At 56.2% G+C, this 21,903-nt stretch overlaps 1 protein-coding gene and 1 non-coding gene across 2 annotated transcripts in view; one reads left to right on the forward strand and one right to left on the reverse strand.

The window, feature by feature from the left end:
• The window catches only part of LOC127488697 (uncharacterized), a 53,341-nt gene extending 41,275 nt beyond the window's left edge, over positions 1–12,066 (reverse strand). The window contains exon 1 of the transcript XR_011384416.2: positions 11,656–12,066. This is a non-coding gene — a transcript (uncharacterized LOC127488697). The remainder of the gene's footprint in view (positions 1–11,655) is intronic.
• LOC100350867 (transport and Golgi organization protein 1 homolog) overlaps positions 11,064–21,903 on the forward strand; it is a 71,409-nt gene continuing 60,569 nt past the window's right edge. The window contains exon 1 of the mRNA XM_089321467.1: positions 11,064–11,443. Coding sequence (XP_089177593.1) covers positions 11,427–11,443 — 17 coding nt within the window. The 5' untranslated portion in view covers positions 11,064–11,426. The remainder of the gene's footprint in view (positions 11,444–21,903) is intronic.

The following is a 21,903-nucleotide window of genomic DNA, read 5'->3' on the forward strand; positions in this document are numbered from 1 at the left end:
GGCCCAGACCCATTTCCTTAGACTCCAGAGCCAGCAGGGGGCAACTTGGGCCCATGATCAATTCCAGATCCTGCTTGGTAAGGCCCTGGCCCCACTCCCTAGACAAAAGGGCCACCCAGGGACAGCTCCGGCCCGAGCATTGATGCCAGGGCCAGCCGTGGTGCAGCTCAGGCCCATGTCAGGACTCCAGAATTGGCTGGGGGCAGCCCTGGCCCGGCTCCCTAGACCCCATGGCTGTCCGGGGGCAGCTCGGGCCTGTCTGCCTCTTTTCCAGGGCTGCGGGGAGAGGCCCGGGCCCGACTCCTTAGACCTCAGGTCTGCCGGGGCATTTCAGGCCCATCTCCCTAGACCGCAGGGCCGGCAGTGGGAGGCTGTGTCCAAAATCCCTACACTTAGGGCTTGCCGGTAGGGGGCTTAGGCCTGTCTGCCTTTTCTACAGGGCTTGGGGCAGTAGTTTAGGCCCGACTCCATAGACCCCAGGGCTGGCTGTTGGAAGCCCGGGCTGGTGCTCGACTCCATGTCTGGCCGGGGTGCAGCTCAGGCCTGTGTCTGGACACCAAGGTTGGCTGGGGCTGGACCAGGTCCACTCCCTAGACACCAGACTGGCCGGGGACAGCTCAGGCCTGTTTGCCTCTATTCCAGGGCTGGGGGGTGAGGGGGCGGCCCGGGCCCTTTTCCTAGACAACATGGCTGCCGGGGGCAACTCGGGCTCATCTCCTTAGTTCCCAGGGCCGGCTTGGGGCGGCTCTTGCCCGTCTCCCAAGATTTCTGTGCTGGTGGGTGGGGTGTTTAGGTCTGTCTCCTGACACCAGGGCTGGCCGTGGGCAGCTTGGGTCTTTCTCCTTAGACCCCAGGGCCGGCCAGGAGCAGCTCGGTCCAAAATGCCTAAACTCCAGGGCTGGCCGGTGGGTGCTTAGGCCCGTCTCCTGACCCCAGGGCCTGCTGGGGGCAGCTTGGGACTGACTCCCCAGACCCCAGGGCCGGCCAGAGAGCTTGGGCCTGTCTCCCTCTTCTACAGGGCCAGGGTGGGGGATGCCTTGGGCCGGACTCCATGGATCCCAGTGCTGGCCGGGGACAGCTCAGGTCCATGTCTCAATCCCAGTGCCGGCCGGGTGTGGCCCAGGCCCATTTCCTTAGACTCCAGGGCCTGCCGGGGGCAGCTTGGGCCCGTGATCAATTCCAGATGCCTCTGGGGGAGGCCCTGGCCCGGCTCCCTAGACAAAAGGGCCTACTGAGGGCAGCTGCAGCCCGTGTTTAGACTCCAGGGTCGGCTGTGGACAGCCCTGGCCCGGCTCCCTAGACCCCATGGCTGGCGGGGGCAGCTCGGGCCCATCTCCCTAGACCCCAGGGCCAGCTGGGGGCAGCTCGTGCCTTTCTTCCTAGACTCCTGGGCTGGTCGGTGGGGGACTTTGGCGAGTACCCTGACCCCAGTGCTGGCCGAGGGCAGCTTGGGGCTGTTTCCCTAGACCCCAGTGCCAGCCAGAGAGCTAGTGGCTGTCTCCCTCTTCTCCAGGGCTGGGGGGGCAGGGGGCGGCTGGGCCTGTCTCCCTAGACCCCAGGATTGCTGGGGGTGGCTCGGGTCCATATCTTGACTGAAGGGCCAGCCAAGGGCAGATCCGGCCCGTCTCCCTGGACTCCAGGGCTGGCCGGTGCTGGGCTTAGGCCTGTCTCCTGACACCAGGGCCTGCCCTGGGCAGCTTGGGCCTGACTCCCCAGACCCCAGGGCTGGCCAGAGAGCTTGGGCCTGTCTCCCTCTTCTGCAGGGACTGGAGGATGGCTGGGTCCCGACTCCATAGACCCCAGGGCTTACCGGGGGCAGCTTGGGCCCGTGTCGTGACTCCAAGACTGTCAGGGGTGGCCCGGGCCCGGCTTCCTAGACCCCATGGCTGGCCGGGTTACTTTGAGCCCATCTCCCTAGACACCAGGGCTGGCCGGTGGAGGGCATAGGCCTGTCTGCTGACCCCGGTGCTGGACAGGGGTAGCTTGGGACCATATCCTTAGACCCCAACGCCGGCCAGAGAGCTTGGGCCTGTGCCTAATTTACAGGGCCGGGGCAGGACGCTGCTGCGGCCGGACTCCATAGACCCCATTTCTGGTTGGGGACAGCTCGGGTCCATGTCTCAATCCCAGGGCCCATTTCCTTAGACTCCAGGGCCGGCAGGGGGCAGCTTGGGCCTGTGATCAATTCCATGTCCCACCAGGGGAGTTCCTGGCCCGGCTCCCTAGATAAAAGGGCCAGCTGGGGGCAGCTCAGGTCGGAGTATCGACTCCAAGGCCAGCCGAGGTGCAGCTCAGGCCCGTGTCTGGACTCCAGGGTCAGCTGGGGACAGCACATGAGTGGCTCCCTAGACCCCATGGCTGTCCGGGGGCAGCTCGGGCCTGTCTGCCTCTTTTCCAGGACTGTGGGGGGGAAGCGCGGGCCCATCTCCCTAGAACTCAAGTCTGCCAGGGCAGCTCAGGCCCATCTCCCTAGACCACAGAGCCTGCCGGGGGAGGGTCTGTCCAAAATCCCTACACTTAGGGCTGGCCGGTAGAGGGCTTAGGCCTGTCTCCTACCCTAGGGCTTGACAGGGGCAGGGGCAGCTTGGGCCCGTCTCCCTAAATCTCAGGGCCAGACAGATAACTTGGGCTGGTCTCCCTTTTCTACAGGGCTTGGGGCGGTGGTTGTGGCCCGACTCCATAGACCCCAGGGCTGGCCGTTGGAGCTCTGGCCCATGTCTCGACTCCAGGTCCGGCCAGGGTGCAGCTCAGGCCTGTGTCTGGACACCAAGGTTGGCTGGGGCCGGCCCAGGCCCACTCCCTAGACCCCAGGACTGGCCAGGGACAGCTCAGGCCTGTCTGCCTCTTTTCCAGGGCTGGTGGGGGCGGCCTGGACCCTTCTCCATAGTCAACAGGGCTGCCGGGGGCAACTCAGGCCCATCTCCCTAGATCCCAGGGCCGGCTGGGGACAGCCCAGCTCCCTAGACTCCTGTGCTGGTCGGTGGGGTGTTTAGGTCTGTCTCCTGACCCCAGGGCTGGATAGGAGCAGCTTGGCACCTCTTCTAGACCCCAGGGCCGGCCAGAGCTTGGGCCTGTCTCCCTCTTCTACTGGGCAGGGGGTGGTGGCTTGGGCCCAACTCCCTAGACTCCAGGACTGACTGGGGGCAGCTCGGGCCCATGTCTGCAGTCCAGGGCCAGCAAGGGGCAGCTGTGGCCTGTCTGCCTCTTTTCCAGGGCTGCGGGGAGTGGCCTGGGCCCATCTCCCTAGAACTCAGGTCTGCCGGGGCAGCTCAGGCCCATCTCCCTAGTCCTCATGGCTGGCCGGGGGAGGCTCTGTCCAAAATCCCTACACTTAGGGCTGGCCGGTAGGGGGTTTAGGCCTGTCTCCTGACCCCAGGGCTTGACAGGGGCAGCTTGGTCCCGTCTCTCTTACCTCAGGGCCAGCCAGAGACCTTGGGCTGGTCTCCCTTTTCTACAGGACTGCGGGGTATGGCTGTGGCCCAATTCCATAGACCCCAGGGCTGGCCAGGGGCAGTTCGGGCCCGTGATCAACTCCACATACCACCCGGGGAGGCCCGGGCCCATCTCCCTAAACTAAAGAGCCGGCCGGAGGCAGCTCAGGCCTGTTTCTGGACTCCAGGGCCTGCAGGGGCAGCTAGGGCCCGTGTGTGAACGCCAGGGCCGGCGGGAGGCAACTCAGGCCAGTCTCCCTAGACCCCAGGGCAGGCTAATGGCAGCATGGGCCTCTCTGCCTCTTTTTCAGGGCTGGGTGCGGGGGGGCGGCACGGGCCTTTCTCCCTAGACCACAGGGCTGCCAGGGACACTCGGACCTGTCTCCCTAGACCCCAGAGCCGGCCAGGGGCAGCTTGGGCCTGTCTCCCTCTTCTCCAGGGCTGGGTTGTGGCAGACCAGACCCATCTCACTAGACCCGAAGGCTTGCCAGGGCAGTTCAGGCCCGTGTGTAGAACCCAGGGCTGGCTGGGGGCGGCTCGGGCCCGTCTCCTGACTCCAGGGCCAGCCAGGGGAGGCCCGTCACGTCTCCCTAGACTCCAGGGCTGGCTGGGGGCAGCTCGGGTTCGTGGCTCTACCCCAGGGTTGCCCAGGGGCAGCTCAGGCCTATATCCTTAGACCCCAGGGCCGGCCAGGGGTAGGTTGGGCCTGTCTTCCTCTTCTCCATGGCCTTGGGGGGGTTGCCCGGGCCCGTCTCCCTAAACCACAGGGCTGGATGGGGGAGGCTCAGGCCAAGCTCCCTAGACACCAGGGCCACAAGGGGCAGATTGGGCCTGTCTTCTACTTCTCCAGCGCCAGAGGAGGGAGAGGCCCTAGCCTCTAACTAGAACCCAGGGCTGCCCAGGGGCAGCTCGAACCTGTCTCCATCTTCTATGGGGCTGAGGGCAGGGGGAGCCCGGGCGTGTCTCACTAGACCCTAGGGCTAGCTGGGGGCAGCTCAAAACCCCTGTCTTGACCCCAGGGTCGGCTGGGGACAGCCCAGGCCTGGCTCCCTAGACCCCAGGGTTAGCCGGGGGCAGTTCTGTCCTGTCTGCCGCTTTTCCAAGACTTAGTGGGTGGCAGCCTGGACCAGTCTCCCTAGACCCCAGCGCCAGCTGGGGGCAGCTCATGTCCATCTCCCTAGACTCCTGGCCTGGCCTGTGGGGGCTTAGGCCTGTCTCCTGACCCCAGGGCCTGCCGGGGGCAGCTTTGGCCTGACTCCCTAGACCCCAGGGCTGGCCAGAGAGCTTGGGCCTATCTCCCTTTTCTACAGGGCTTGGGGCAGTGGCTTGGACCCGACTCCATAGGCCCCAGGGCTGACCATTGGAAGCTCGGGCCTGTGTCTCGACTCCAGGTCTGGCCAGGGTGCAGCTCGGGCCTGTGTCTGGACACCAAGGTTGGCTGGGGCCGGCCCAGGCCCACTCCCTAGACCCCAGGGCTGGCCAGGTACAGCTCAGACCTGTCTGCCTCTTTTCCAGGGCCCAGGGGGGTGGGCGGCCTGGGCCCTTCTCCCTGGACAACAGGGCTGCTGGGGGCAACTCGGGCCTGTCTGCCTAGATCCCTGGGCTGGCTGGGGGCAGCTCGTGCCTGTCTCCCTAGACTCCTGTGCTGATAGAGGGGGGTTTAGGCCTATCTCCTTACACCAGGGCTGGCTGTGGGCAGCTTGGGCCTGTCTCCCTCTTCTCCAGGGCCAGGGTAGGGCGGTCCAGACCCGTCTCACTAGACCCCAGGGCCGGCCAGGGGCAGCTCGGTCCAAAATCCCTACACTCCAGGGCTGGCCGGGGGTGGCTCGGGCCCGTCTCCTGACTCCAGGGCCAGCCGGGGGAGGCCCGTCAACGTCTCCCTAGACTCCAGGGCTGACTGGGCGCAGCTCGGGCTCATGTCTCAACCCTAGGGTTGCCCATGGGCAGCTCAGGCCAGTCTCCCTTTACGCCAGGACCACAAGGGGCAGCTCGGGCCTGTCTCCGTCTTCTACAGGGCTGGGGGTGGGGGTGTCCCGGGCCTGTCTCACTAGACCCCAGGGCTGGCTGGGGGTGGCTCAGGACCCACTTCTTGATTCCAGGGTCAGCTGGGGATGGCCCAGGCCCAGCTCCCTAGACCCCAGGGTTGGCCGGGGCCAGTTCGGTCCTGTTTGCCGCTTTTCCAGGACTTGGAGGGGCGGCCTGGACCAGTCTCCCCAGATCCCAGGGCCAGCCAGGGGCAGCGCGTGCCCAGCTCCCTAGACCCCAGGGCTGGCAGTGGGCTTGGGCCTGTCTGCCTCTTTTCCAGGGCTGGGGGGTGGCTGTCCATGGCCTGTCTCCCTAGACCACAGGGCTGCTGGGGGCCCATCTCCCTAGACCCCAGGGCTGGCAGTGGGCTTGGGCCTGTCTGCCTCTTTTCCAGGGCTGGGGGGTGGCTGTCCATGGCCTGTCTCCCTAGACCACAGGGCTGCTGGGGGCAGCTTGGGCCCATCTCCCTAGACCCCAGGGCCGGCCAAGGACAGCTCATGCCCATCTACCTAGACTCCTGGGATGGCCGGTGGGGGGTTGAGGTCTGTCTCCTGACTCCAGAGCGGTTCGTGGGCAGCTTGTGCCTGTCTCCCTCTTCTCCAGGGCCAGAGCGGGGCAGCCCAGGCCCATCTGTCTAGACCACAGGGCCAGAAGGGGGCAGCTCGGGCCCGTGTCTCGAACTCAGGGCTGGCAGGGTATAGCTGGGGCCAAGCTCCCTAGACCCCAAAGCCACCAGGGGCAACATGGGCCTGTCTTCCTCTTCTCCAAGGCTGGAGGGGGTGCGGCCCGGGCCAGTCGCACTAGAATCCAGGGCTGGCCAGGGGCAGCTTGGGCCCATCTCCCTAGACCCCAGGGCCAGCCATAGGCTACTTAGGAATGTCTCCCTCTTCTCCAGGGCCAGGGGAACGGCCCAGGCCCGTCTCCCTAGACCCCAGGGCTGGCCAGAGAGCTTGGTCCTGTCTCCCTCTTCTACAGGGCCTGGGGGTGGGGTGGCTGGGCCCGATTCCATAGACCCCAGGGCTGGCCAGAGGCAGTTTGGGCCTGTCTCCCTCTTGTCCAGGGCTGGGCAGGGTGGCCTGAGCCTGTCTCCCTAGACCCCAGGGACAGCCAGGAGCAGCTTGGGCCTGTCTGCCTCTTCTCCAGGGCCAGGCGGGGGTGGCCCGGGCCCATCTCCCTAGACCCCAGGGCTTGCCGGGGGCAGCTTGGCCCCATCTCTCTAGACCCCAGGGCCAACCAAGGGCAGCTCAGGCCCATGTCTTGATTCCAGGGCCGGCCAGGTAGCAGCTCCGTCCCGTGTCTCGACTCCAGAGCTGGCTGGGGTCAGCTCAGGCCAGTCTCTATAGACCCCAGGTCAGGAAGTGGACAGCTTGGGCCTATGTCTCAACCCCAGGGCTGGCCCGGGGCAGCTGAGGCCTGTCTCCCTAGACCCCAGGACTGGCCAGAGGCAGAGGCAGGTTGGGCGTGTCTCCCACTTCTCCATGGCCGGGGTGGCGGGAGGGGGTTGCCCAGCCCGTCTCCCTAGACCCCAGCGCCAGCCAGGGGCAACTTGAGCCCTTGTCTCGACTCCAGGGCTGGATGGTTGCAGAGCAGTCCCTTTACTCTAGACCCCAGGGCCAGCCAGGGGCAACTTGGGCCCGTGTCTTGACTCCAGGGCTGGCTGGGGGCAGCTCTGTCCCATCTCCCTAGACCTCACGGCTGGCTGGGGGCAGCATAGTCTCGTCTCCCTAGAACCCAGGGCCAGCCAGGTGCAGCTCAGGCCCGTATCTTGACTCCACAGTTGGCTAGGGGCAGCTCAGACCTGTCTCCCAAACCCCAAGGCCTGCCAGGGGCAGCGCCGGCCTGAGTCTCGTCCCCAGGTCTGGCTGGGGGCAGCTCGGGCCAGTCACCCTAGACCCCAGTGCTGGCAGGAGACAGCTTGCGACTGTCTCCCTCTTTTCCAGGGCCGAGCCGGGGGGCTGCCCAGGCCATCTCCCTAGACCTCAGGGCTGGATGGGGTGGCTCAGGCCTGTGTCCTGACACGAGGGCCAGCAGGGGCGCCCTGGGCCAGTCTCCCTAGACCCCAGGGCCTCCGGGGCCTGATCCGGCCCATCTCCCTAGACACCAGGGCTGGCCGCTGAGGGGCTTCGGCCTGTCTCCTGACCCCAGGGCTGGCCAGAGAGCTTGGGCATGTCTCACTCTTCTGCAGGGCCTGGAGGATGGCTGGGGCCCGACTCCATAGACATCAGGGCTGGCCAAGGGCAGCTTGGGCCAGTGTCTTGACTCCAAGGCCGGCAGGGGTGGCCCAGGCCCAGCTTCCTAGACCCCATGGCCAGCCGGGGCCAGATCGGGCCCGTCTCCTTAGACTCCAGGGCTGGCTGGATTGGGCTTAGGCCTGTCTCCTGACCCCAGGGCTGGACAGAGGCAGCCTGGTCCCTACTCCCTAGGTCCCAGGGCTGGCCAGAGAGCTTGGTCCTGTCTCCCTCTTCTACAGGGCCGGGGCGGGGGTGGCTGGGCCCGATTCCATAGACCCCAGGGCTGGCCAGGGGCAGGTTGGGCCTGTCTCCCTCTTGTCCAGGGCTGGGCAAGGTGGCCCGAGCCTGTCTCCCTAGACCCCAGGGACAGCCAGGGACAGCTTGGGCCTGTCTGCCTCTTCTCCAGGGCCAGGCGGGGGTGGCCCGGGCCCATCTCCCTAGACCCCAGGGCTTGCCGGGGGCAGCTTGGCCCCATCTCTCTAGTCCCCAGGGCCAGCCAAGGGCAGCTCAGGCCCGTGTCCTGATTTCAGGGCCAGCAGGGGTCAGCTTGGGCCCCTGTCTCTACTCCAGGGCTGACCGGAGTCAGCTTGGGCCTGTGTATCGGACCCAGGGCCAGCCGGGTGCAGCCCGGCCCCTTTTCCCTAGACTCCAGGGCCAGCAGGGGACAGATCTGGCCTGTTATCAATGCCAGATCCCACCGGGGGAGGCCCAGGCCCGTCTCCCTAGACTAAAGGGCTGGCTGGGGGCAGCTCTGGCCCCTGTCTCATCTTAGGGCCTGCGGGGGGGCAGCTCAGTCCTGTGTCTGAACTCCAGGGCCAGCAGGGGTCACTTGGGCCCGTGTCTCTACTCCAGGGCTGACCAGAGTCAGCTTGGGCCTGTCTCCCTCTTCTCCAGTGCCCGGGGACAGGGAGGTGTAGCCCAGGCCCGTCTCCCTTGAACCCAAGGCTGGCCGGGAGCAGCTCGGGCCTGTCTCCCTCTTCTTTTGGGACTGTCTCCCTAGACTAAAGAGCCAGTCAGGGGAAGCTTGGGCCCGTGTCTCAACTCCAGGGCCTGCTGGGGGCAGCTCAGGCCCTTGTCTCAACTACAGGTCTGGCTGGGGCAGCTCTGTCCCGTCTTCCTAGACACCAGGGCTGGCTGGGGCAGCTCTGTCCCGTCTTCCTAGACACCAGGGCTGGCTGGGGACAGCTCTGTCCAGTCTCCCTAGACACCAGGGCTGGCTAGGGGCAGCTCAGGCCCGTCTCCCTAGACCCCAGGACCAGCCAGGGACAGCTCTGGCCCGTGTCTTGACTCCAGGGTTGTTTGGGGGCAGCTAGGCCCATCTCCCTAGACATCAGGGCCGGCCGGGGCAGCCCGAGTCTCAACCCCATGGCTTGCCGGGGGCAGCTTGAGTCTATCTCCCTAGACCCCAGGGCTGGCCAGAGGCTGCTTAGGCCTGTCTCTCTCTTTTCCAGGGCTATGGGTGGGTGGCCCGGGCCATCTCCCTAGACTCCAGTGCCAGCCTGGGACAGCTTGAGCCCGTGTCTTGACTCCAGGGCCTGCCAGGGGCAGCTTGGGCCTGTCTCCCTCTTCTCCAGGACTGGCTAGGGCAGCCTGGGCCTGTCTCCCTAGACCCCATGGCTGGCCGGAGGCGGCTTGGGCCCATCTCCCGCACCCGAGGCCCAGAGGGGTGCAGCAGGGTCTGGCCACGGCCTCAGGGACCCCCCTCACATGACCTGGAGCTTCTGGGCTGGCTTCTCTGTGCATCTGAGACCCCCTCCCCAACAACACAGCAGGGGCAAAAGCTCTGGGGTCCCCTCCTACGGTCTCAGGCCCAGGGTACCCAAAGGCAGACAGGTTGGGGGACACGTGGGCCCTGGAGTCACTCACTTCCCTGCTCTGAGCCCCTCCATGGAGCAGGGTTTCCCCCCAGGCCACTGGGCCTGGGGCACAGGGTAGGGGTAAGGCAAGTTCCAGCCAAAGGCTGTGTGAGTCCAGGAGAAGCCAGCCTGGGCTGTAAGTCCCCGGAGCCCTGGCGGTGGCCGGCGGTGGAGGCAGGCAGGCTCGCCTCTCCTCTCCCTGTGCCCCCCAGGCTGGCCTCTCTGCCCAGCTCTCCGCCCCTCTCCGGCCAGCCTCTAGGCCAGGCCCTGAGAGGGTGTCCGCTGCCCAGGGTCACACAGCTGGCCCTTTGCACACACTCTTGTGGCATCTGCGCCCCGCCGTCCTGGGGGCCGCCTGTCATGAGGGTGTTTGGTAACTTCCAAACTGTTGTGCGGGGCAGGGCAGGGCGGGCTGCTGTAGGTCTGTGTAGGCCTTGCTCCCTAGCTCTAATCTCGCCCAGGGCACTTGGTCTGGGGCTACGGAGGGGGAGGGGAGCAGGGGCCTGTCCAGGCCTGGGGGCAGAAGCCTTGGTTTGTGGTCTGAGCCCCTTATGGCTTCCAGGGAGGGGATTAAGTGCCTACTGTATGCCAGGCCCTGGGCATGGCCCGTTCACCCCCAGGGGAGTCTTCACAGGATACAGTTGCCCTCCCCTACCTCACAGGTGAGTAGGCAAGGAAAGCCAGTTCCTTCAAGCCCGCTGTGGCTATGGCGGGATTTGAATCTGGGGCCAGCTTCCTGGCAGTTCAAGGGAAGCTGGTTCCTGGCCTGGGTGTGAGAGGGGGCAGGGCAGGGCAGGCAGGGGCCACCAAGCTGTGATCAGGGTTCCCAGCTGGAAAAGTATAGAAGGGGGGTGAGGGGCTTCCAGGGCCAGGCGGGACCCTCGCATGGCGAGATGTGCCCCATGGCAGGCTGTGCATAATGCCAGCACCCACAGCTCTGGCTCCGTGATTCCATGCTCCACTTCCCATCCGGGCCCCAGCTGATGGCCCAGGTGCCTGGGCCACTGCACCTGCGTGGGAGCCATGGATGGAGCTCCTGGCTTTGGCCTGGCCCTGCCCCAGCCATTCTGGGAGTGACCAGTGGACAGAACACCTCTACCCCTCTCTCTCTCCTCTCTCCCCAGCACCCCCCCTTTCAGATAAATCATAACTGTATCCTGAAAACACTCAGAATGGCCCAGGCCGGCCCGGGGCTCCGTCCCCCTGAGCTCCCAGAGCTGTGACATCTGGATCCTCATTCCTGTAGCCCTCGGACTCCTGGGGCCTGAGACCCCTGCACCCCCGGTGCTGCCCCGCGGCCCCTCTAGCCCTGACCACGCGGCCAGGGTTTCTCTGGAGGGCTAACCGCGGGTCCCACAAGGGAGCCCCGATTCCCTCCGGCTTCGGGGGAGGCAGCTCCCCAAGGCGGTGGGGGGGAGGCGCCTGGTATGTGCGGGGTGGGGGGGGGGGGAGGACAGAGGTTCCACTGTACTGGGGCCAGAGCCTGAGGGGAAGGGAGGAGCGCTGGGTGCCCTGGCCTAGTGGCAGGGAGGGTCGGCCGCGGAGGGACCCAGGCGCCGGCAAGGCCACCGGGGTTGGGCAGGCCCGAGACTGGCTGGAGGTCCAGGGGGCTGGGACTCCTGCACCCCGCCTCCCTGTCAGTCCAAGGTGCCACTTCACCCGCCGCTCCCAAATGCGAAACCCCGAGGGTGGGAAGCGCATCGCCCCGGGGGCCTGGCAGGAGCCAAGGAGGAGGAATCTGCGGCCGCCCGAGGACCCCTGCCCGCGGCGCCCCGCCCCCTCCCCCGCCCGCCTGCCACCCGCACTCCCGGGTCCGGGCTGCTGGCTGGCCGGGTCGCAGATCTTTGAGGGGGTCCTGAGGATTGAGATGCAGCGGGTAGCGGATGGCCATGTGCGGGAAGTAAGTGGACGCCATCTGCTGCAGGATGTACGTGGTGGGGAAGTGCAGGGCGGAGGACGGGTGCGGGCTCCAGGCGATGCCTGCGGGGCGGGACGGTCAGCGCTGGGCTTGGGCCCAGCGCTCGGCCCTGGCCCCGGTCCCCCCGCGCCTGTATGTGCGCTCTGCCCCTGGCTCCCCCGCCCAGCCCCCGCCCCGCTCCGCCCCGCGCTCACCGCTGTGCACCACGATCACAGGCCGGTGGTGCTGCGTGAAGCTGGACAGGCGCGGCGAGTCCTGGGGCGAGGGGCTATTGAATGGCGACTTGTCCATCTCCGTCTTCTTCACGGGCGACTAGATGCCTGCGCAGGACGGGGACGCCGCTGGGCCGCGAGGAACCCCAGGACCCTCGCGTGTCGGCTGCTCACTACCCAGCCGCCGGCCTCAGCTGGGAGCTCCGCCCCCCGCGAGTCTCCCCGAGGGCGGGGCAACTCCAGCCCGAAACCGCCCCCGACCCGCCCTGTGGGACCCCAGGGTCTGTGCCCTAAGCCCGCCCTGCCAGGTCCCTTCCGTCCTTGGCCACCTCCCCCTCCCCAGTCAAGGGCCTGCCCGTCGCCCCCAACACCGCCCCCCCGCTGGGAGGGGCGTCACGGGGACGTTCCCGGGGCCCAAGCCTTTGGGAGTAAGGGCTGAGCCACTCCCGGGGGTCCCATGGCCTACCTGGTGCCACTGCCCGGGGGTCTGGTGTTCCCTGGGGGGGCGGGGGACCCTAGGGGAGAGGAAGCTGGGCTGGTCCTGCAGGCTGCACGTGTGCACCCGTGTGTGCATCCGTGTGTGCCTGCGTGTACCTGTGTGCACCCGTGTGCATCCCTGTGTGTGCACCCGTGTGCGTGCGTGTGTACCTGTGTGTGTGCGTGTATGTGTGCGGACACTCGCTCACAGGATCTCCCAACAGAGTTTCCATGAGTGGAAGCAACGTCAGGAACCCACTGGGCCCGACCAGGGCTGGGGGAGCTGGGCGGGAAGCAAGGGATGAGGAGGGCGGGGCGGGGGCCAGGGGAGGGGCGGCGCGGGTGGGAGCAAGCCTGCAGTCCTCAGAGTTGACCAAGGGGAGTGGCAGGAAAGGGCTCCTCTGAGCCTTCCCGGAACTGCTGGGGGGCCTTCCCAGTCGTCCCTGAGGCTAGGGTCCTGGAGGCCCCGGTGGGATGGTCAGGGGGCCCAGGGGGCCGGAACCAACGCCCTCTCCCTCCTGCGTTTCTCCCTTGAGCTTCCTGAGCCTTTATTCCCAGTTCCCCTTCCTCAGTGACCAGGACTCCTGCTAGGAATTCTCTAGGGGAGGGCTTCGCCTGTGTCCCCGCCTCTGCGCCCCTGGGCCCTGAGCCTGCTTGGGGGACCCGGATGGAGCTCCTGGCTCCTGGGTGCAGCCTTGCCCCATCCTGGTCCCTCTCTCTTTCCCTCCCTCTCTCGCTATCTCATTAAATAGATAAATAAACCTTTAAAAAGTTTATATTTGTCATAATCACCAATATCTTTGGAAAAGTTTTTAAGTATTGGGAAGCTGTCAAGATTATAATGATGGATAGGGGCTGGCTGTTAGGAAACTGGCACAGTGGGCCAAATGGCCCAGCTACCTGAACCAGGCTCCACCCCCATCCTAATGGGATTGGCTGCTGCTGCTTCCCTGCCCGCCCTCAGGCAAAGTTTTAAAAGGGCCTGTTCCTGAACAAGTGCTCTCTCTTGCCTCTTCTCTCCTGCTCTCTCTGGGTTCTTCTCTCTAGCCTCCTCCTCTGGTCTCTTGGCTCTGCTCTCCTCTCTCCTCTTCTCTGCTCTATCTTCTCGCCTTGCTAGCTACTCTCCTCTCTGTCTCTCTCTCACACAGTCTCCCTCTTTTTCCTTCGCCGCCCCTTCACTCCGGTCTGTAGGTGTTCCCCAATAAACCCTTTCCCTTACTCCAGTGTCCAGTGTGCTTTGCGACAGCTAACATTAAGATATAACACTGGCGCTGTGGCTCAATTGGTTAATCCTCCATCTGCGGTGCCCACATCCCATATGGGCACCGGATTCTGTCCTGGTTGCTCCTCTTCCAGTCCAGCTCTCTGCTCTGGCCCTGGAGGGCAGTGAAGGATGGCCCCAGTGCTTGGGCCCTGAACCCGCATGGGAGACCAGGAGGAAGCACCTGGCTCCTGGCTTCGGATCCACGCAGTGCCGGTTGTAGCAGCCATTTGGGGAGTGAACCAACAGAAGGGAGACCTTTCTCTCTGTCTGTCTCTCTCTCACTGTCTATAACTCTACCTGTCAAATAAATTTTTAAAAAAGATGGATAAAAATTCTCCAAAAAATTCAAACTTTAGCTTTAAAGCTCAAATTTAATCAGTTGCAGAATATATTTTCAGTTATTTTATTACATTTTAAAAATGTATTTGAGGGTCAGAGGATCAGAGAGAGATTTAGAGAGAGAAAGAAAGAGAGAGAGAGTAGGCTGAAGCTAGACTGGTCCAAAGCCATGAGCCAGGAATTCAGATCCGAGTCCCTCATGTGGATGGCAGGAAGCTAATTATTTCAGTCATTTCAGGGTCCTCACTAGCAGGAAGCTGGAGTCAGGAGCCAGAACTGGGTATAGAACTCAGGTACTCTGACACTAACTGGCATCTTAACCACTGGGCCAAAAGTTTACCCCTTGGTTATTTTTCTTGATGTGTCAGGAACTCTGCAAAACATGGGATGACATGCAGTGTTCCAGTGTGCCCCTTAGAGTTGAACATGAATTTCCTAAAATTTTGACCAGCAGAGACAAGTTCAGCTGGCTACATCCTTTTATCTTGCCACATGGACTATCATAGTTTTTTTTCTTTGAAATTATATTACACTATTAACTCTTTCTTGTACTTGTAGTCATTTTAGTTTCTTGCCTCCTCCCTTTATGCTTTTATTAGATTTAATTTGCCATTAAGCTACAGGCTATATATGCAACATGCTATGTTTAATTCTTTTGTATTTCACCTAGTTTTCTCATTTGTTATAATATATTTAAAAAAATTATTTGGAAGGCAGAGTGAAGGAAGGAAGTGGGGAAGAATCTTCCATCCACTGGTTTACTCCCCAGATGGCCAGGGCTGGGCCAAACTGGGTTTCCCATGTTGGTGTTGGGTGGGGGGCAAGCACTCAGGCTGCCTTCTGCTGCTTTCCCAGGAGCATAACAGGGAGCTGGATGGGAAGCAGAGCAGGCAGGATTTGAATAGGCACTCAAGCCTTCACTGTGCTCAGTCGTCTTTAGGGTGTTTCTGTAATTTCCTTAAAATTTGAAACTCAAACTGATTTTTCTCTCATACCAAAAATACCCTCCTTCTTCTGACCCCAACATTTAGTTGGCTGTTAAGTTTTTTTGTTTCTGTAATTTCCTTAAAATTTGAAACTCAAACTGATTTTTCTCTCACACCAAAAATACCCTCCTTCTTACTGATCCCAAGATTTAGTTGGCTGTTAAGTTTTTTTGACTTATTATTTCCCAGAAAAATTGCCTCCTTTTCCTTCCATCCTCAAGATCATATTTGTTACCCCTCTGTCCTATTTGCCTCTTATTGACAATACTCATCTCCTCCATGCAAATGTTGCCCTGTCTTCAGGGCATTCATTCCACTGTATGGGTTTACTTACAATTTTGGTAATTAGTACAATAGTAAGCTATAGTTAGCATTTTCTGACATGGTATATATTATCCTTGAAATTGTAGGTTCTTGACTTACAGAGATTAGAGTATGAAAGACTTTTAGGATCATCTGACCAAATGCTCTACAGAAGAGAAAACAAAAGCACCAGCAACTGTTCCTATGACTTCCCAAGGCTGGTATCTTGCCTTTTTCACCTACCTTTGCCCAGTGCCACTGGGAAATAGGCATAAATGAGTGCAAACTACACATCAGGGCTTATCAGCAGGTGTGAAGTCCTTTATAATTTACAGCCTTTATAATGTACACTATTCCATTTTCTAGTGCAGTCTACATGTGCTTGGTATCATAGATATTAAAATCAACCATGATTAGCACTCAGGTTTCATGTGAATACTTATGAAATAATCCTTTAATTTATTATTGTAGATTAAAACTGATTTTTCACATGTATCCATCTTTCCTTCTTAATTTGCTTTATTTGGGGCCATGGCATGAAGGGTTAAGCTGCCGCTGGCAATAACGGCATCCTATATGGGTGCCAGTTCAAATCCTGGCTGCCCCACTTCCAATCCTGCTCCCTGCTAATGCACCTTGGGAAAGCAGTAGAAGATGGTCCAAATCTTTGGACCCCTGCACCCATGAAAGAGACCTGGAGGAAGCTCCTGCCTCCTGGATTTGGCCTAGCTGAGCCCTGGCCATTGCAAGCCATTTGAGGAGCGAACCAGTGGTTGGACGATCTCTCTCTCTCTCTTTCTCGCTCCCTTTCTCTCTCTGTAACTCTTTCAAATAAATAAAAAATAAATCTTTAAAAATTGCTTTATTTGTAGATGCTACAAAGGCAAATTTAAGAGCAATATTTGAATTCCAAGTCATTAGAATTTGAAATACGTATGCTTTCTACATGGACACTGGCATTTATGTGAAAGAATTTTGATCCACCAGAAGATATTATCAAATAATTATAGTGATACTATTGAAACTTCTGCTCGCTCTAAAAATCACTCTGTGGTTGAGAACTGAGTGCTGATGAGGCCAAAGTTTCTGCTCTTTCCTGATAAGACAGTGGGCACAGGAAGCACTTTATCAGGTACCTCCCTAGGCTACAGTTTCAAAAATAAGAGAAAGGAATCTAGGCCAGAGAGGACAGAGGAGTGTTTGAATCTCTTGTTGATTCATTAACATAATCTCCAGAGTATATCAGAAATCTCCAGCATGTTCTTTTCATAAATGAGAAGAGCTCAGCATTTTCCATTGTTATGAAACTCCGTCTTCTAAGGGAACAATCAGTAAGGAACTGAATGCTTTTTACTTATTTCTTACTGGTTGTATTTTCAGTTTAGTGATGAACATTCTTTTTAAAAATTTATAATTGAGTAATCATGCATCTTATACACTTATGGGATATCATGTGATAATCTAATGCATTTATATGATTTTAGTGATAAAATCAGGATAAACAGCATTTCTATCTCCTGATGCGTTTATCATTTCTTTGTCCTTGCAGTCAACAAATTCTTCTCTTCTAGTTCTTTATAAGACCTATAAGAGGTTCTAAATATTTCAAATACTACAGTAATATAGAACACTAGAATTTATTCCTCATATCTAACTGTATTTTGGTACACCCCCCTCCCCCCCAGTAATCCCTATTCTGTTGACTATTTTCTCCTTCTTGTGGGGTTTACATGTTCATGTTTTCATGATGGTAGTTTTCTTCCCTTTCTGTCTGCAGGACTCCCTGAAGCAGCCTTTGTAAGGGTGGTCTGGTGGTGATAAATGTTCTGTTCTTTCTTGCAAAGTCTTTCTCTTTCAGTTATGGAGGACGTCTCTGCTGGATATATTATTCTTGTTTGGAAGTTTTCTTCTTTCAGAACTTGGAATGCGCCATTCCATTCCCTCATGGCCTGGAAGGTTTCTGCTGAGGAAACTTCTGTTTATTCTAATACAGTATCCCTTAAATATGAGTTGACACTTTTCTCAGGTAGTTTTTAGAATTCTCTTTGCTTTGTATTTTTGGTCATTTGACTATAATATGTCAAGAGGAGGATCTTTTCTGGCCATGTCTATTAGGGCATCACGTACCTGGATGTTTGTATCTTCCCCAAGATGGGGGCCGTTTTCAGCTATGATTATTTTTTTTTTGCATGGTTATTTCTACTCCTTTCTTTCTTTTGTACTCTTCAAGTATCCCCAAACTCATATATTTGATAATTTAATGGCATTCCCAGAATCTTGTAGGTTGTATATTTTTTTCTTTTTCTTTTTATCTGAGTGGAATATTTCAAAGATATGTGATAAAGTGTTGGTTTGGCAGGCTATGTTGATTTTGGTTCCAGTTGGGCACCTTAATATAGTCTCCCTATAGTTTCTTCAGCTTTAATAAAAGATAGATAGAAAGTCAGATCTTCCATTCACTGGCTCACATCCCAGGTGTCCACAATGGCTGAGACTGGGCCAGGCCCAAGCCAGGAGCCAAGAGCTTCTCTCAGGTCCCCTATATGGGTTGCAGAGGCTCAAGCACTTGGACCATTTTCTGCTGATTTTTCCCAGGGTACTAGCAGAGAGCTGGATCAGAAGTGGGGCAGCCGGTGGCATCCATATGGGATGCTGGTATTGCAGGTGGTGGCTTTACCCACTACACCACAACACCAGCCCCAGTTAGAACTTTCAAATTGAGAGTAACCCTTTGACTGGGTTCACCATCCTTACTCCTATTGCATAGGGTTTAAATGGAAACCCACTGTATTAAACTTACCATAATGTGGGATAAACTTAAATTCCAAACTCTATCTCCCCAGGACTACTGCTGAAATATTTGTTTGACACCTTCAGAATGCTAGCTCTCCTCTAAATTGCCACTGAGAACACACAGAATTCAAAGGTCAACCAGGAGTTTTTAAGTTTGAAGATCTGAGACTTCCTTCTATCGCATTGTCTTAGAGAATTTTGAGACTTCAATCTCTGACCTTCTACTCCCTGGTCTATGATTGTCTCTCTCTGTGCCCTATGCCCCAAACATGTCATTCTCTAGTGACTGGTCACAGGAGACTATGTAGATAAATGTTATTCCACTCAGTATACTTATCTTACTTACAGGGTTTGACCCCCTTCCTGTTTCTGCCTGCTTTTATTTTACATCCAGTGCCTTCAAACACTTGTTTCTATCATTACTGTGAGAAGACATGGGATGCTCCAAGTTCCTCAGATATTATCAGAAGTTAGGCAGATATTCACAACTTTGTATTTGATTCATTTTACTTTATATTTCTAGTATGTATTTCTCAATTCCTTAAAGCATTCTTCACAAATACCTTTCATGACCTAAGATATTCCCATTGTGTGAGCGAATATACCAACATTAATTGGGAGGAGGCGGGGGGTTGTCAGTGTGGGTGGAGGGTGTCAGTGTGGATGGGAGGGTGGTTATGGTGGGAAGAATAACTATATTCCTAAAGTTGTACTTATGAAATTTGTATTCCTTAAAAAATAATTTTAAAACATGCTAGTAACATAATCTTTTTGAATGTGATGAGATAAATTCATTTTTGTTTATAAACAATGATCACATAATATATGTATCTGGTCCCAAACTTCTTTTTGCACAAATGTACTTATCACATTTGCATCTTGTCTGAGGTATGATAACTCTAATTTCTTTGGCATATTATCATTGTCTTTTCAAATGACTTCATCCCCTATTCTAATAAAACCTTTTCCCTTTCTTTTCTTTAAGCAAAAAGAAGAGAATATCCATTGCTTAACCACACTTGGCCATTTTGGTTTTGAATGTTTGCCCTACCAGTTGATAAACAGGGCTCTCATCAAGGATTATCTTTTAATATTCTCTGTGTGGGTAAGCGCCAAACACCTCATCTGAATTTCTCAATGCTATGCTCATTTAAATTTATCTGAAGCCCTGTAGCATTGGTGCTTTTAGTTTAAGACCATATCTTAATGCTCCTATTGGGTTTCATCTTCTTAGTTATATTATTTAAATACATTTGAATTTTTAAAATTATTTATTTATTTATTTATTGACAGAAATATATAGTGAGAGACAGAGCAAAAGTTCTTCCTTCAGTAGATTCACCCCCCCCGAATGGCCACCATGGCCAGTGCGATGTGCCTATCTGAAGCCAGGAGCCAGGTGTTTCCTCCTGGTCTTCCATGCGGGTGCAGGGCCCAAGTACTTGGGCCATCCTCTACTGCCTTCCTGGGCCACAGCAGAGAGCTGGACTAGAAGAGGAGCAACCGGGACAGAACCAGCGCCCCAACCGGGACTAGAACCCAGAGTGCCAGCACTGCAGGTGGAGGAATAGCCTAGTGAGCTGCAGTGCTGGCCTAAATACATTTGAATTTAAACACCTCAGTGGTGTTCAAAGTCTGTTGCAGCTTAGTGTCCATTTTCTTTCTACACCTCATTAATGTCTGAAGGAGTCCTGGTCAGCATGTTTTCAAGGCCATCCCAGTCTCTAAAGTATTTGGGGCCCAAAATTTACTTATTTTTTAAAATAATATTTTCCAATGAACAAATCTTAATTGTATACACTTATTGGCTACAACAATGTTTTGATATGTGTATACAATGTAGACTTATTAAATCAAGATAATTAGCATACTCATTGTCTCCTTTACCTATCATTTTTTTATGGTGAGACATTTGGATTTTACTCTTTTAGTTCTTTTGCAATATAAAGTACATTATTACTGATTCTGGTGCTCCTGTTGTAAACTTATTCTCCTTCTCTATTTGAAATCTATGTCCCTACTTCATCCCCACTCTCTAGCACCTGGTAACCATCATTCTACACTAATCTATGAGTTAAACTTTTTTAGATTTTGGGGCCTTTTAAAGCACTGTAGAGATCTAGTGTTACTTCTCAGCTGTCTTCTGCTCCTATGGTGATCCAGCCATGTTTATTACAGGGGAGACTGGAATTGGAAAATCAATGCTGATTGAAACATTGTTTAATACCCATTAGAGAGATAACCAATCCTTACATTTTTACCCAAATGTTGGACTTAAAATTCAGACACATGAGCTGCAGGAGAGCAATGTTCAATTGAAATTGACTGTTGTGAAAACAGTGGGAGATGGAGATCAAATAAACAAAGAAGCCAGGTTGGTGTTTTCTTATTTCAATTTAGAGTTTTCTTATTTCAACAGATTTTCCTTATTTCTCCATAGATGAAATTGTAATATTCTTCTAAGGTGATTGATGCATTTCCTTCCATGTTTTAATCTTTCCTAATTAAGTAACATTCTCTTCTTAAGAAATTGATAGTTTTCTACCCCATTGTCTGATTTCCTTACTATATATATATGTATATATATATGTATTTTATTTATTATATATTTTATTTATTTGGCAGGTAGAGTTATAGACAGTGAGAGAGAGAGAGAAAGAGAGAGAGAGAAAGGTCTTCCTTCCATTGGTTCACTCCCCAAATGACCGCTATGGCCGGAGCTACTCCGATCTGAAGCCAGGAGCAAGGTGCCTCCTCCTGGTCTCCCATGCAAGTGCAGGGGCCCAAACACTTAGGCCATCCTCCACTGCCTTCCCGGGCCACAACAGAGAGCTGGACTGGAAGAGGAGCACCCTGGACTAGAACCCAGTATCCATATGGGATGCCGGCACTGCAGGCAGAGGATTAATCAAGTGAGCCATGGTACTGGTTCCTTACAATAAATTTTTAAAAGATTTATTTATTTGAAAGACAAAGAGAGAGAGAGAGAGAGAGAGAGATTCCATTCTGTGGGGAGCAACTCGGACTAGACTAAGTTACTGGAATTAAGACTTATTCTATGCATCTGCTCTCCCACAATATGGCGCTGAGAAGGGAAACAGCTTCTACACAGCTGCCTCCAGTTCAACCAAGAAACTGTAGGACCTACTCCTGATTGGAGGAGAGCAGCGTACTCGGCGTGTGGGTAGCAGAGTTGGGATTGGTGGAAGAGGACTATAAAGGAGGAGAGAGACAACATGCACCAGGAACATCTATCTGAAGGAACACCTGTGCAGCCCCCGAGAGAGCCAGCCGGCAGTGTGCTGCTCCCCTGCGGAAGTGGGGAATGTGGCAGGGGGAACCGCCCTTCCACCGAGGTGGAAGGGACGGTAGCCAACCCGGGAAGAACCAGCAGCAAACCCGGGGAGGGCCGAGCAGACGAAAGAACAGCGCAGGGTCCTGTGTCGTTCCTCCACGAAGACGGGGAGCGACATAATGGTCGTGACTCGGATATGAAGCCTAGGCAGGGTTTAGTGTCGTTCCTCCATGAAGAGGGGGAGCGACATAATGGTGCCGTGACTCGGATATGAGGTCTAGGCAGGGTTTAGTGTCGTTCCTCCATGAAGAGGGGGAGCGACACCATTCCCCTGATTCACTCCTCAAATGGCTGCAACAGCTGAGACTAGACCAGGCCAAAGGCAGTGGCCAAGAGCTCCATCCAGTCCCTGTGTGAGTGGGAGGGACTCAAGTATTTGAGCTGCCTTCTGCTGCTTCTCAGGTGTCGGATTCGAACCAGGCACTCTAATATGGAATGTAGGCATCCCCAGTGGTGGTTTAACCCACCCTGCCAGGACATCAGACTCTCCTTATATTTTGAATTAAACAATTATAGCAGTAATTCAATGTGGTTTTTAATGTTCTAGTTTATTTCCTTGTTTCTCTTGCTATTGTGGAGACTTTTTATAGCCATGTGCCATATTTAAACTGTGAATGAGGGAAATAAATGATGGCATAGCAATATTTTCAGATTCCTTTTCTTTCTTGAAATGTGTGAATGTGAGTCTCCTACTGAAAGTTAGCTTTTGAATC

The sequence above is a fragment of the Oryctolagus cuniculus genome, chromosome 19 (genome assembly GCF_051225735.1).
Source record: "Oryctolagus cuniculus isolate XC-2025 breed Fujian yellow rabbit chromosome 19, ASM5122573v1, whole genome shotgun sequence".
Lineage (NCBI taxonomy): Eukaryota > Metazoa > Chordata > Mammalia > Lagomorpha > Leporidae > Oryctolagus > Oryctolagus cuniculus.